Here is a 14,602-nt window from a genome sequence, read left to right as displayed (position 1 = left end):
CTTTCACGTCAAAAAGTCGTCATAAACAAGTCTCCAATAACACCAGAAAAAGTCGCCAGATTTGTCACTAGTCGCTTTTTAGAAAAAAAAGTTGCTAAGGGGCCTGAAAACTCGCTAAATATAGCGACAAAGTCGCTAAGTTGGCAACACTGGTTTTTCTTTTACAAGAAATAAAACAAAAAATTAGACCACCACCCAGTGTAGGGTTTCTGCCATAGCTGCCCCCGCATGCTTTCCCCAGCCGGTACCAGGCTTTGGCACAGCCGGGTTCCAGCTGAGTGGCTTTAGCAGCATTGGCCTTAGCCCGCTCTGGTTGGTTCAGCACTGGTAACTACCAAAATCATTTCTTATGTTAGCGTGGTTAATCTACCGGTGTGAAGGAGGATTTGTATCAAAATTATATTATAATGCTAAAGTATAATTATTGTTGTTATCCATGCATTTTTAAAGCTGAAAAAAAAAATAGGGGGCAATGAGGGAATTGATGTAGACCATAATATAAAAGATAGGCTACAAAGAAATGTTGTCATGGTGTCATTTGTCTCTTTCTCCTGCAACTACAATTCCAAATAAACCTTCTGACGTGTGATTTCTACCTTCGTGCATCTCTCACAAGAAAGGAAGAACAGAGTTGGAGGAGAAACATGAATCAACATCACAGTGGCTTTATTTTAGATCGAGGCAGTGGTTGTTAATGCACTTACATTTAATGGGGAATCATGAGAACACACATTTCTCTCTACTGATATTTTATCTTGAGCTGAACATTTTGCTTAGTCTCAGTCCCAGCTGTGCATTTGTTGCTTTCTCTCTACTTGCAATATCTTTAAGCGCTTTCAGAGCAGCAGGCATTTCTGGCTGCAGCTCCAGCAGTTTCCTAAATGCCTGTTTGGCCTCTTCCAATTCATTCACAATCTGGCATGCTTTCCCCAGCCGGTACCAGGCTTTGGCACAGCCAGGTTCCAGCTGAGTGGCTTTAGCAGCATTGGCCTTAGCCCGCTCTGGTTGGTTCAGTTTTAGCTGGCACAGGGACAAGTTGGAGTGGAGGTCAGCTTTCATTTTGTTGAGTTCTTCAGCTGAAGGATCAAGTGTTTCCAGAGTTGCTTCTCTCTGCTCCTCAGCTTCATACTCCCATCCCTTTTTCGCCACATCTCTAACGTGATTACAAAAAGTGATGACTAGTTTCATGGCCTTGCTGTAGCTGTCCGCGGCCCCCCACAAATCCTCGCTCCTGAATCTCACTCCGCCCGTGTCCTTGTGTGACTTGACCCATTCCCATTTTTCACCAGGAGACATCTCCCAGGCTTCCTTGCCTGGTGTGAAAGCTTGCAATTCCACTGTGGCAAAAAAGGGAAGGCTTTCATCTGAGGGGTGGGGAACAGCAGCATCTGGTCCAGTTTCCAAAGGAGAAAGCTGTATCTGGGTATCAAAATACAATGTTAAGACCGTTCATCTTTACACGGTTGACAGTTAAAAACAAAACCAAGGATAAACACGACAGAGCATCGGTCATTTAGCCATCACGATTTCATCAAGAAAGATGAAGGGAAAGATCATTTAAACAAAACAGTATTTACACAGGTTGAGAGAAATGTGTGTTTTAGGATGAGCTATCAAATGATGGTCAGCCAGAAATTAGAGATCAATTTGAGAAATTGGAGATATTAATTTAAGTTACAAAGAGTATTTTTAAGGTGTTCGGGGGGAGAAGACAACAGAAGGAAATTTTACTTTAAGCATCAGCTAGCTAGGACAACACAAAGATTATTGAGTCCAACGATTAGGAGTATACGACTGTGGAAGTCTCTTCATTATAATTTAAAGAGTTGTATAAATTTATATTGTTTTAAAAAGTGTTACATGTCTAAAACGATAACTCAATATGAAGAATGTGAATGAAATTGGAGTTAATTGAAAAAGGATCCATTATTTTTTTTGCCTCGTTTATTTTATATATATATTATTCTGGTATATTCTGATTGGAAATGTGTTGTTAGGACCGGAGATAAATGTTAATGTTAGTTTGTTCCTTGACTTTTGGTGCCCACTTGCAATATAAGTTGGATTGTAGATAGGCAGCAGGGTTTAATAAGAATATTTTCTTCTTCCTGCTGCTTTTCACACGTGGTTGCAGTGCTTTACTGATAGAAAGTGTGGTTGGTTTGTCTGAAAGAACTAACTGTGCAAACTGTTGACCAAGTGTGGAATAAATAAATAAATAAGAAACACTGTGGAGGTCAAGCAGTGCCAAAATTAAAGAAATTAAATACATCTATCAATAAGGGGCAAATGTGTCACAAATTAATTAATGCTGAAATAATTAATTAAATTTCAATTTATTAAAATATCAATTAATTTTATTTTACACATATTTAATTATTTGTCTATTTAATTCATTTTTTCATGGCTCCTTTGCTGCAGGGAATCAAGAAACAATTTAAATCATCACTGCGGCTCGTCAACTGACCCTGACGTCTGATTGGTTATCATTTACTGCAAGCTAAGATTGATCCCAGACTTGATACAGTGGACTTGGAGACAGATATCCCAGAATGCATATAGTACAGAATACAAACTGTAAAGAAAGTTTTCAAATACTCCTGTTTCTGTGACACCAAATACACTTTAAGCTTTTCTTATTTCATGAAGTTTACATTTATTTTTTCTGCCTCATCCATCAAAAAACAGAATACTGAAACAAAGACTTCAATACTCAGTTAAATCTTACCTCACACTTCTCCCCAGCTCTCATTCCCTCCAAACACGCCTCTGTGATATCACACTGACCATCCCCTAGCCTCAGTGTTGTCCAGTCACCCAGTGGGACCTGCAGCACAGAGTCTTTACACCTCACAAAGGGTGTGGTACCAGATTCAGTAAGTTCAGCGGTGAACGGATCAGGCTGGGCTGGCAGCTTCTCACCTGTTTTTTCACATGCTACATTCTCTGCTTCATCATTGTTAGCTTTGAGACGCACTTGGACTCTACACAGCGAACCCAACCTTGGACAATTATTTGATGAAATTGCTGTAAGATACAAAGAAATATTTGTTAGCTGGAGTAAAGAAAACTCATTCATTATAACAAGGAACAAATGAGTATCATACGTGTTACACCTGCTGGATCAGAAGCTGTCTGCTGACTGTTTAGTCGCTTTTGGTGGACCTTCCAGAGGCCTCGGGGACACACAGAGACCCAGGAGGTGTTGCAAACGCTATCATGATCACTTTCAGTATGTAGTGTTTCTGGAGGGTAATCGGGCTCCATCACTGGATAAAATAATAAGAAAGAAAAGTTTACCACATGTTATGTTCATACATTCATTTAAGACAATAAACAGCTTTGTAAGGTCACATGACACGACCATCTTTATTCTTCAACATAGCTCGAAGTCTGTTAGCCAAGCTTTTCTCATTTCTTTACTTTTTCAGGAACATTTGTCCAGGTTTCTTACAGGACATTTAAAGCTCTTCTCTGGATGTTGGCTGCTTTTCAGAATACTTGTGTGTTTTTCCATTCAGGTATGCTTTTAGTGCCTTGCAGTGTGTTTGGGATCATTGCAATTCAGAAAAATGAAGCTGTTGTGAATCAGATCCTTTCAACATGATAGCGCACGATGGATCTAAATCTGACTGTACTTTTTTGCATTTATATTTCCTTCAATTTTGAGAAACTCACAACACATCGTGTCTCAAATGCCGCACAAAACCATTACCGAACCCTCACCGTGTTTTATAGATGGATGTGGACACTTACTGCACTTCTCTCAGGCTCTGTGTCAGCGCTTTGCTGGATACAACCTTTGCATGATTCTTTTTAAGGACACACTGCAAGTCCATTAGATTTAAGCAACCATACTGTTATTACTGCAATGTTACAAAGCTGACTGTTGACAACAATCACCAACAGGTCAGGGACATTCAACTAAGCGTCGCCAATGCTACTACTGATAGATAGCACTGTTTTAGCTAGCACGCACATTAACACGCCCCAGTAACGTTAGAACGATAACTAGCATCAGGTAGCTATCGTGCAAGTCCACAGGACCTGAATTTAACTATTCTACATTATACGAGCGATAGTCAGTTGGTGCCTATAGCTCACAAATGTCCAACTTACCTCATATAAATGCATAAAAGTTGGCATCTGCTATTCCAATAATCTAAAAGAAATAAAGATGGCAGATTACCAGTGATGACACGAAAACAAACACCTTACAGTGATCGCTTTCTTCTTCGCTTTCTGTTAGTGCGGCTTCTTCTTCTTCTTTGTGTGTAGTGGCGGATGAAAGGCAACTGCTATGTTCCGCCCCCTACCGCACTGAAGTATATTTATGTTGGCTGTTTCAGCGATAGCCGAAATGTAGGCCCCTTTACGCGCCCTCGTGGGCCATGAAGGTATTGCAGGTGGGCAAAAACCCAAGCAATCGTGTGTTACCTGCAAATATCACCTGCTCATATACTTCAAATGATTACAATGAAATAGTTTTTATTACTTTTTTAAGTTAATAAAATAATGTCAATATTACATGCTTCAGATCATCAGGCAAATTTTAACATTAGACAAAGATAACTGGAGTATTTACAGAATGGAGTTATCATAATTGGAAATGACTATGGCAAATATAAACATGCAAATAGATTTTTTTCACAGGACTGTATGTCTGGCACATTTCTGAAGTTCACATCTCAGAAAGTTGTTCACCCCAATGTTCAGCACAAAGTTACGCCCATGCACTGGTGTCCCTGGGAGGACCAAAACATTTGAATTTTTAATACTACTAATCGGTCAGAAATACAAAACAATGAGGTCATACCATTAAGGAAAAAGTTGATTGGTTAAGTCATAAAAAATTGGATTGATTAACCCCCCCCAAATCATTGATATTTCACAATTGTCATAACAGTAGGATGATGCACAGAATTTGAGAATTGCACCAAAGCAACTCAGAATGTTTGAAAATTGTAAAGACATAACTTTCCAGTAGGGGTCGCTCTCTCACCAGCAATATAACACAGCTGTGATCAGTACAGTATGGGCCACATTGTAGAACCGTGCCCTCTTTATTGACCAGCTGAATGTACTTTAGTTTCAGTTTGTTGCAATGTGATGTTTTTTAAATCGTGCATAAACCCTGTCTGCATGAATTCAGAGTCAAAGAAAGGGAAAAAAAATGCTTTGTTTCACTGAATACAAAAGGCCAGTCCATTTCATTGTGCTTATAGTACACTTTTTTTTTTACTGTAGAGGTAAAAGTCATGGTGAAAGCATATAAAAGTTACCCCATGTTGGGGCACTTACATAGTGGCGAGCATGTAAAGTCCACACTGAAGGGCTCCAGTGTGCCAGTGAGTTTGAACCGAGGACCTTCTTGCTCAGAGGTGACACCCTGCCCCATCCCACCGCAGTGAGAGGAGATACATATGAAAAGTTCTGGTTGCATTCTGAAGTGAGCTGTTGTCCTGCTGACTGTTGCATGCTTATGAAATGGCTTAAAAACGTGAAAAAATGAAGCTGTCATTATACATTTATGACAACAAAATCAAAAGTGCGTCATCTAACTCACCATCTTTTCTGGTTTTCTCACACACAAACCAGAACCAGAAGCAAAGCTTCTTTAATCTTTCTCCATCCGTTACCCATTCCAATTCTTTCTCTTAACTCTCTTCGGATTCTGGTATTGACCCTCTCCTTCAACCCCCCTCACCTTCCTATTGGCTCCCACTGACTTCCCAGCTGGCCTCTTGTGAAACATCCCTGTGGGTAAGTTCAGAAGCATGTATCCCAGGCCGCTCCACGTTCCCTAGAAGGGCGGTAAAACCGGCTTCGAGTTGGGTTCCAGGGAACAGCTGCAAAATCAGGAGCCAGAGCTGAGCACTGCCAGGAGGGCTGGTACGACTTCGGCTCGCCTCTCCGAGGGGTTCAACATGCGTCATTCAGGGAAAAGGTGGAATATGACAGGTGAACAAAAAAAGACAAATCTGCCGGGAAAGAAGAGATAAAAGAGAAAATCAGAACAAAGGAAACAGAGGATAGATGGTCTCCAGAGAACAAGAGAACACCTGCATTGTTTGTGTATGTGTGTTTATTTGTTAACTTATTTGTTAACCTCTGATTATTAGCAACAACCCCCCACAGTGGGTGTACACAGGTTACTTTTTGCCCCACATTTTATTTGTTCTGTCTGGTCATCCTAGACTGAAGCTCATCAACACTGTGCATTGATGAGAGAATGAGTCTGCCAAGCCCCAAAACTTAATTTCCCAACCATAAACGCTATGCATGGAGCAGGTCTAGCATTCTGCTTGTGTTTGTTTTTTTCCTCATGAAAGCGACGGCTAGCTCGCCTGTAATCCCTCTATCACACATTCCCCAACACTCTCTCGCACACACACACACACACACACACACACACACACACACACACACACACACACACACACACACACACACACACACACACACACACACAAAACCTCTGCGACCCTGGCCGGCCAGAGGCGAACTCGTAAACAGATCGGGCCACGACACAGTGTTTATCCCTCACAGGGAGAGGGACTGCTGCACACACTGCCGTCGCTGAGTGTTTAACCGGAGCTAGTTTTGCTCCCTCTGGCCTGTTTGTTGTTCCTATTGAGAAACATTGACAATAGGATCAGATTTTAAAATGTTAGCTCAGTGTGAAGACAGAACTTTATACTAAGTGGTTCCCATGCTTGTTCACGCATGGGAAAGTCTAGCTATGCTAAAGGAAATCTCATGACTCCTCCACACTGTGACTGTGCTCAAAAATGATAAGTCAAAAAAAAAAAAGATAAGCCACAAACTTATTGGGCCACTGGGAAAAAGTATAGTGTACAAATGTGGTGTCAATCAAAGAGTGCAATTTATTAAGGTTTCCAGGTCAAGTGGAGATCAAGGCTGATCCTATGGCTGATTAGAGCCACTGAAATTATAGGTTCAAGAGAGCTGGTGAAAGGGTGAGAGACATTGTTTTGCCACTAACATGATGCATATCTGGTACGCTGTTTCTCTCACTGTCTTAGATGTGCTGCTTTCGGACAGATCAATACAAAGCAAAGGCGGTCTTGGTCCACAGCCTTGTAATTCAGACTGACTGCCAGCAGAATTGCACAAGAAGTAAAATATTGCTTTTCTCTTCCATTAGCAGTTATGGAGCATAGTCTGCCAGGTCAGAGCCATCTATCTACATTATAACGTCATGATGAGATTGCTTCAACTGCAAGGGGAAAGACAGGCTCTCAGTCGAATTCCCATGTAAGACATAGTATTGCTTGTGTGGCAGATGCGAGTGAGGCTGCTCATTAAAGTCAGGCTCCTCTGAAAATGTTACCTATGCTACTTATTACCAACATTAATAATTGTGCCATCAGGAAGTGAATGGTTTATGGCAGTCTTTGGCAGCATAGAGGAAATGCTAATAATGATTCAACACTTTTTCTGTCTTCAGGATGGGAAGTTCTTTTAACTGACTGACACCTCCCCCTTTACTTAATGCAAGATTATTCTGTGTATAAAAAGGACATGAATTTTCAGATTTGTGTTTCTCTAAGACCAGCTGAGTTACACCTTAATGTTTTATGAGAGACTCTTACTCTCTGTTGTTTGAATGCACATGAATCCCTCTACTTGTCCATTTTTTCCATTACTAAACACATTTAAAACACAGCATGCTAATATATATGTGCCCACAAGCAACATGGGGAATCTGGCATTAAGTATGGGTAAATTTTCTTTATCTGGAGCTTAAAGAGGTTCCTTAACTCCATTATAGTGTTTCCCCCTGGGGGGTGCAGTTATAGACTTGGAGCTGCCCAGCTTGCAGCTTGAGTAGAAACCCAATGAGGGGAGGAGATGGCTATCGGGAGCCACAGGGCAGACTTTTTTTTTTCTAATCAATGCACACACTTTAATGGGGCCTTCCTGTGAGGGAGCCTGAGGAGATTCTTTTGACAGTACTTTTATGTGTTTGTTTGCTGGGCTGTGTGTGTGTGTGTGTGTGTGTGTGTGTGTGTGGGTGGGTGGTGTGTTCGCTAATCTGAGAGTAACTGAGGGCCATTAGCGTGCACACCAGCACACATCTGGATATACTTCTTCTCAAGCAGTTATACCTTCATAACGTCTGGCAGCCAGTGTGGCCTTTCAGTACCATCTAAGATAAAGCCAGTTAAGCCTCATATCTCACCACCAGTGACTGACTGCCAAGATCTGACCACACACACAAACACACATACACCTGCCACCTGTTCTTGTCTTGCCATAGCTTTTATGCATTATACTTCCACCATTCCCTGTAGATAAAACATTACGTAGTCAGATCAGTCGGTCTTTAAAAGGTGCGCCATTCTTTTTCTTTTTTTATTCCTGGACTCTATTAGAACAGCTCTGAATGATTCAGAGTTCACAGTAATTCCTATTTATCTTAAATTGGGACTTGGTAGAGGTCCTCAGTTGACCCACAATTTGAAAAATGCTCTCCCTTTAACCCATCCTTCTTCTAATTGGCTGCCCTTCACAAACAGAAGGTTTAAACACCAAATGGGTGAGCAAGCTGTTAGCGCATAGTCAAAGCTGTGCGTCTTAGATGACCTGATCTCTTTGTTAGAAACGTTGGTCACAATTAATATGAGCAACCATTTAGCAGTCTTTAAGTGGGTTGAATGTTAAAAATTTATTTGACATATCCATAAAGATTTTGCAGATGTGTTCAGGAAAAGTCTTGTCTGCAGGCCCCCCAAGAGCTAACTCTGTACAGGTGGGATATGCCCATTTGCATCTCCTCTTAACTTAACTCAGTGATGAATATAAGAGAGCATAGAAGAGATAAAGAGCAGAGACCAGCTGACCAACAAGCCAATAAAAAGGCACCGATTCTGGGATTCAGAAATGACCAGTTGAGGTTTATCCAGGTGTTGGGGTTAAATCAGGGTATGCGGTCTGCAGAAGGGATGAGAGGATCTAATTCAGACCAGACCTGAGTCAAAGTAACAGTTAGGAGCTCTGCGGTGTGTTAACTTGTAGACTGGGCATGTTCTGTCATCTGTGTCTGTCAGTTACACTCAGTGGTTTCATATACTGCTGTCCACAAGCTGCCTGTGGCGAGCCAGACCACATTAATAAGATCAGAGCTTTAAGTCTTCAAACCCGAGGGCTGTGATGCGACCAGCAGAATATCAGCAGGATATGTTGTGTGTGTGTGTGTTGATTAGACATGGGAAGTTATTGTTAGTGTTTCACAGTTGCTGGTGCTTTAATGCACCATTTGGGAGTTGCACTCCTAAATTTGTTGTATTTCGCAGAGAACAAGGACAGTAAAGGCTTTCTAGAGATCCAATCCAACACTAAGTAGTTGAGTATGTTTGCATGTTTGTGTGGTACTCAAGAGTTGTGATGCATCTGCTGTAGGTTGGAAATCCAAATATTTGTCCTGTTCAGCAAATGGAAAGTGTTGCTTTGAGAATGCCCAGTTTGGTTAATATTTCGCCTCTTAAACACTTTTTTGTGAGTTTTCCTTCAATGACTCAGTATTTCTTTAGTTTAAGCTGTGACGAAACTTTAATAATGAAAGGGGAAATGAGCTTGTTGCAGATGCTGGATAACTTTTGCCTTCCTGATGTTCAGGATCAGCCTTCAGAGTCTATAACTCTAACTAATTGAACAGGGTGCTTCTAATATCTTTGTCCCATATTATGCATTATTATACCTTTATTTCACTATCGGTTTTAATTTCAGAATCAAATTCAATAGGAAGTCATCATTAACTGATTTAAGTCATTTTTAAATCAGAAAAAAAGAATAAATACCCTCCTTGAAAAGACAGTTTCAGCTCTTACACTCTGGAGAAAGAAATAGGGCAGTGTGTGAGTAAAGGGCAGAAAAGGCAGAAAAACCCACCCAGTGCTGTCCAACATGCGGAGGGCAGATGCACAGGCGGGCGCACAGGGCTCCAGAGTACAAAAGGCTGATCTAAATAAGACCCAGCTGAAGTTGCTGTTTTTGCCCCAGAGCCAGCCCTCTCCATCTCTTATCATCTTTGTAGGCATCTATTACTAATCCTATCACACCGTTTGACCTCTGACTCCGTGCACAAACCTTTTCACATCTCCCCCCCTCTTTTGTTCTGTTCTGACCAGGTGTATGTGTGGCAGATCCCAGGGTAGCAGGTAAAGTATAAATCTGTAGCAGCGCTGACAACTCACAGTCTCTGGTTCCCATTTGGTTGTGTGCCCTGCAATCAGTCACTCCTCTGCTCTTTGCTTTCGATTTCTTTCTTCTTCATTCTTCTCTTAGCAGAGATGGTCCCAACACAGATCGCAAAACCAAAGAAATGCAAAACAATTTATATCATCTGTTTCCAAAACATCCACATCCCAACAAATTACATGTTGTCTGATCATTGCTAGTTACCTTCTTCATGAAAGCAGCATCACACATTGATAGTTTTAATGACAACATGAAAAGACTGAGTAAGTATGGTTCCTGACAGGTTGCAGCAGCACCTCTAGGAGGGGATACGTTCCAGCTCGGTTCTCATAGCTCATATCAGCTTGATCAGTGAAACTGCTTAACGTGGACATGTGTTTCTCTCTGCTACAGCGTCTGTTTTAAATCCCATGCAGAGACTGATAAGGCAGTCTGTTTGATTTAAAATACCTTTAATTTAATGTTCATGCTACGTCATGCAAATTCTGTTGTAGTCTATCTCTATCAGCCTGCAAAAAACTATCTTGATGCTCAATCTTAGTAGATGAAGCAATGCCCCCTTTAAGAAGTTATCTGGTAGTTTCAGAACTGATATTCCAAGAAACACCTGCGCTTATAATTTGCAAAAGTGGTTTTACAGATGAACTCCTGTAAATACTGGGGTGAGTCAGAATGGACATTCTCACATATAACACATAAAATAAATGTCCATGTCAGCCTCATTCTAACGACATAAAACGTTTTGGTTTAGGTGCAGTTGGTGCCTCAGCAAAAGATCTGAGGCAAAAAAACAGATAACAGCCCACCACCATAGACAGTATTAAAGATGAATGCAATTCTTCTGGTTCTAAAATGCCTTCTAGTTTTATAGAAGTCTATAGAAAAACAACCCTCAGCCCCAGCACCCTCTGGAGAGGAGGCAGAGTTTGCTCTCCAGTGATTTTACCCCTTGGAATGATCAGCTCCACCTAATCCTTTAAAGCTCTGGATGTTCTTGGGTTGACATGCATCTGCAACACTGCATGGATGTTGCGGACTGTGCCCTTCAAACTGGGGTGGGTGTCCCCCTACCCATAAATTGGCTTTTGGAGGTGTATTTCAGATTTAGGGATATCACACTCGGCTCCCTTGGGAAGTGCAGACTACTGGAGAGAAGAGTCCATCTTTGAGATCAACCTCAGATTCTGGACGAACAATGTGGTTTCCTTCTTGGTCATGGAACACCGGACCTCTCTTGAGGATATTTGAGGGTGCATGGGTGTTTACAAAACTTTCTACATGTCTTCCTTGGACTTGTAGGGGGTGTTTGAGGATTATAAAGTATTGGGCAGTAAGTTACTTCGCCAGGGCTTTTGTTCATAAGTTTTTGGACTGCATAGGCTAATGTACTGAGTATATAATAGGGTACTGGTTTTGGTAGCCTGAGTCTTTGAATTTTGGAGTGATGTTGTTCTTCTGACAATGTGGTTCTTCACTGAACAATGACCTTCAGCTTGTACTAGGGCAATGTGCAGCCAAATGCAAAGCAGCTGGAGGAACATTTTGCACTTCCAAGTCTGACCTCATGGTTCACAGTTGGAAAGGAGCAGAGTTTTGAGTAATTCATGTATATCACAAGTGAGGGAAGAAGGGGGCAGAAGATTGGCAGATATTGTTGACAGATATTATTCAGATATTGTAGCAGACTGGCATGATTAAGAGAGACCTGAACCTGAAAGCAAAGCTGTTGATTTACTATAGTCTTCTGTTGGAAGACTCACTCACCTACGGCCACGAGCTGCTGATAGTGACTTAAAGAATGAGATGTTGGATACAAGTTGTGGAAACAATCATCCTCCAAATTGTGTTGGGGTTCTCCACTAGAGTGAGAAGGACTCTCATATTGAAAAGACCCAGTTAAGGTGGTTTAGGCATCTGATCAGGTAGACTCTGTGAGGTGTTGTAGGCATATCCAAATTAGTGGAGACCCTGGGAAAGACACACCGGAGAGATCATGCATCTCAGCTAGCTTGGTAACACCTCACTCTCTGCCCAGAGGAACTGGTAGAGGTCACTGGCCTCCTGCCAGTGACCTCCACCAGTTCCTCTGGGCAGCTCTGGGCATCTTGCTGTCCATGCAATCCAGACCTAGATAAGCAGCGGAAACAAACTGATGGATGGATCTATTGCTCTGTGATCTAATTGGACGCTTTCTGGATTACCTTTTTTTTCTTCAGAAAGATGAGTTTGTGTCAGGCACAAGTTTCATTGCCAAGTTAAGGACTTGGGGTGGAAAAACAAGAATGTTACAGTGAAGGAAACTCATTGAGAGAGCGAACTGATGAAACATTAGAGCGACAGATAACCAACAAAGAGGACCATGGAGTTGGCTTAGAAGCACAAGGTTACACAGTCATGCACAGAAACATTGATGAATGATGACCACAGTTGGTAGTGGAGTTCAGATGTGAACTGGAAGAATCCCAGTGGATCAAGGGCTTAAGTATTTGCAGTGACAGCAGTTCATGCAAGGCTAAAGGCCTGCACTAAAACGACACACAAGGCTGCACTTGGGGCAGTATGCTGCTACAAGGAAAGAATAAAAAATCCCAGAAAACTCACTGCATAATTTTCTTCCTGAGGTTTCTTCCTGCTAAAATTGAGTTTTTCCTTCCCACTGTCACCAAGTGCTTGCTCATAGGTGGTCATTTGAATGTTGGTGTTTTCTCTGTATTATTGTCTTTACTTTACAATAGAAAGCACCTGTTATTGTGATTTGACACTATTTAAATAAAATTGAACTGAATTGAATAATGGTTGTTACACCAGCATCTTTCTTTGTTTCTTTCTCTGTTGTAATCATGAGGTTAATGTTGGAAATTCACATTGTAGCAGACTATTGACGTTATAGAACAATCTACCAGCTATTATCTGTATGTGATTGGCCAGCATCAGTCTAGGTTCGTTGAGGTTGTGTTGCGTTGAAACAAAAGTTGAGTTGGGTTCCACTTATTTTGCCAGATGACCAGTTTTTGTTGGAACTTTCTGAACTGACCCACCCGTTGGATGGACAGACTGACAGGATTCAAAGGAACAACAGTGCGGGACACAAGCCAGAATTCAGTCTAATTCCAAAATGTAAGTAAGCCAAGAACCAAAAGAAACCAACAACCTTCCAATCTTCACTGATGGAAAGTTTATTTACGTAAGCACTGCTATTTGTACTTTCATTTAATTTGTTTCTCAGTTTGAGTTTTGGCTTTATGGCCATTTCAAGGAAAAAGATTCAGGGCCCATGACATGTATCAGGGATAAAAACTGTTAGTAATGCATTAAAGTCATTCACATTTTTAAAAATATAAAGTCAACAAATAAAACCTTAGATTGGGAATCTCTGACAATACAGTAAACAATAGCTCCCTCTCTACCACTCAGAGACATAACCCCCCCCCAATAATACATAGGTGTTAATGCTAACCTAAAACTGTCACATCCCTCTTCTTAATTAGTACCCTTGCTTAAGTAGTACACCAAATAGCTACTTTTTCTCATGTAAAGATATGAGTATTTCTTCCACTGCTGCCTGAAGTACTTTTCAACCAGGCGTCAAACTCTCTGAACTTCACCATTTACTGAAACCTGGCAGCAAGAAGCCAGGAGATGCTTCCAGGATTTTAAAGCACTCCAGAGGCTGATCTAAGCCTCAGTGTATCTTACAGTGTGTTAGATCTCAGGAGACCACGAGAGGGCCCGTCCATCACAGTCAGAGAGTTTACTGAGAGCTGACATAAGGGCAACATTTCACTCTGACAGTCCAGGACAAATGCCAGCTTTTACTGGACTGCTTCAGGTAGCCACAACACATCTATTGTTAAAATATGGCGTGAAGGCCGCTGCTCTTTACCAAGAAGAAAAAAGTTTTGATTTTGATGCCGGTGGTCTCTTACAGTTTGTTTACATCAGCTTGGCATGCACGAAGGCTAATTTATGAGGCTAGCACACTGTTGTCGCTATTCCTTGCAGGGCAGTGTGAGTCTTTAGATAATGCCAGCAGCAGCAGGACTGTCAAGACCCAAAGATGTGCACACTTCTGATGATGACCAGTTCTCTTATTTAACAGCTTTGAACAGGTTTGTTTGTGTCAGAACATAGTGGTGACATTACTCCGGCATCGAATTTCAATATCGTTAATGCAAAAGTTGTTAGGAGAACCCACTTAATTTGAAATCACATCAATAGAACTGTTTTGTCCAGGATTTAAAGCAGCAGGAGGTTAAAGGATAGAGACAGACTCCCAGGGCTTCTGAGTTATTCAGACAGGCCTGCTGGCTCAAGATTAGCTGGCTTTGACGTTAGTAACATTTAGAGACTACCAGAATACTTGCACTACACATAAAAA

At 41.4% G+C, this 14,602-nt stretch overlaps 1 protein-coding gene across 1 annotated transcript; it reads right to left on the bottom strand.

Moving 5' to 3' along the window:
- Positions 1-649: 649 nt before the first annotated feature.
- Positions 650-4,237, bottom strand: fkbpl (FKBP prolyl isomerase like). Its single transcript, XM_026153415.2, has 4 exons — positions 4,219-4,237; positions 3,108-3,269; positions 2,729-3,027; positions 650-1,419 (listed from the first exon to the last, which is right to left on the bottom strand). The coding sequence occupies exons 2-4, from the start codon at positions 3,265-3,267 to the stop codon at positions 751-753; spliced, it is 1,128 nt and encodes a 375-aa protein (XP_026009200.1). The 5' UTR covers positions 3,268-3,269; positions 4,219-4,237; the 3' UTR covers positions 650-750.
- Positions 4,238-14,602: the final 10,365 nt, after the last annotated feature.

Source organism: Astatotilapia calliptera, chromosome 20, assembly GCF_964374335.1.
Source record: "Astatotilapia calliptera chromosome 20, fAstCal68.1, whole genome shotgun sequence".
NCBI lineage: Eukaryota > Metazoa > Chordata > Actinopteri > Cichliformes > Cichlidae > Astatotilapia > Astatotilapia calliptera.
This window is presented reverse-complemented; position numbering and strand designations above follow the sequence as displayed.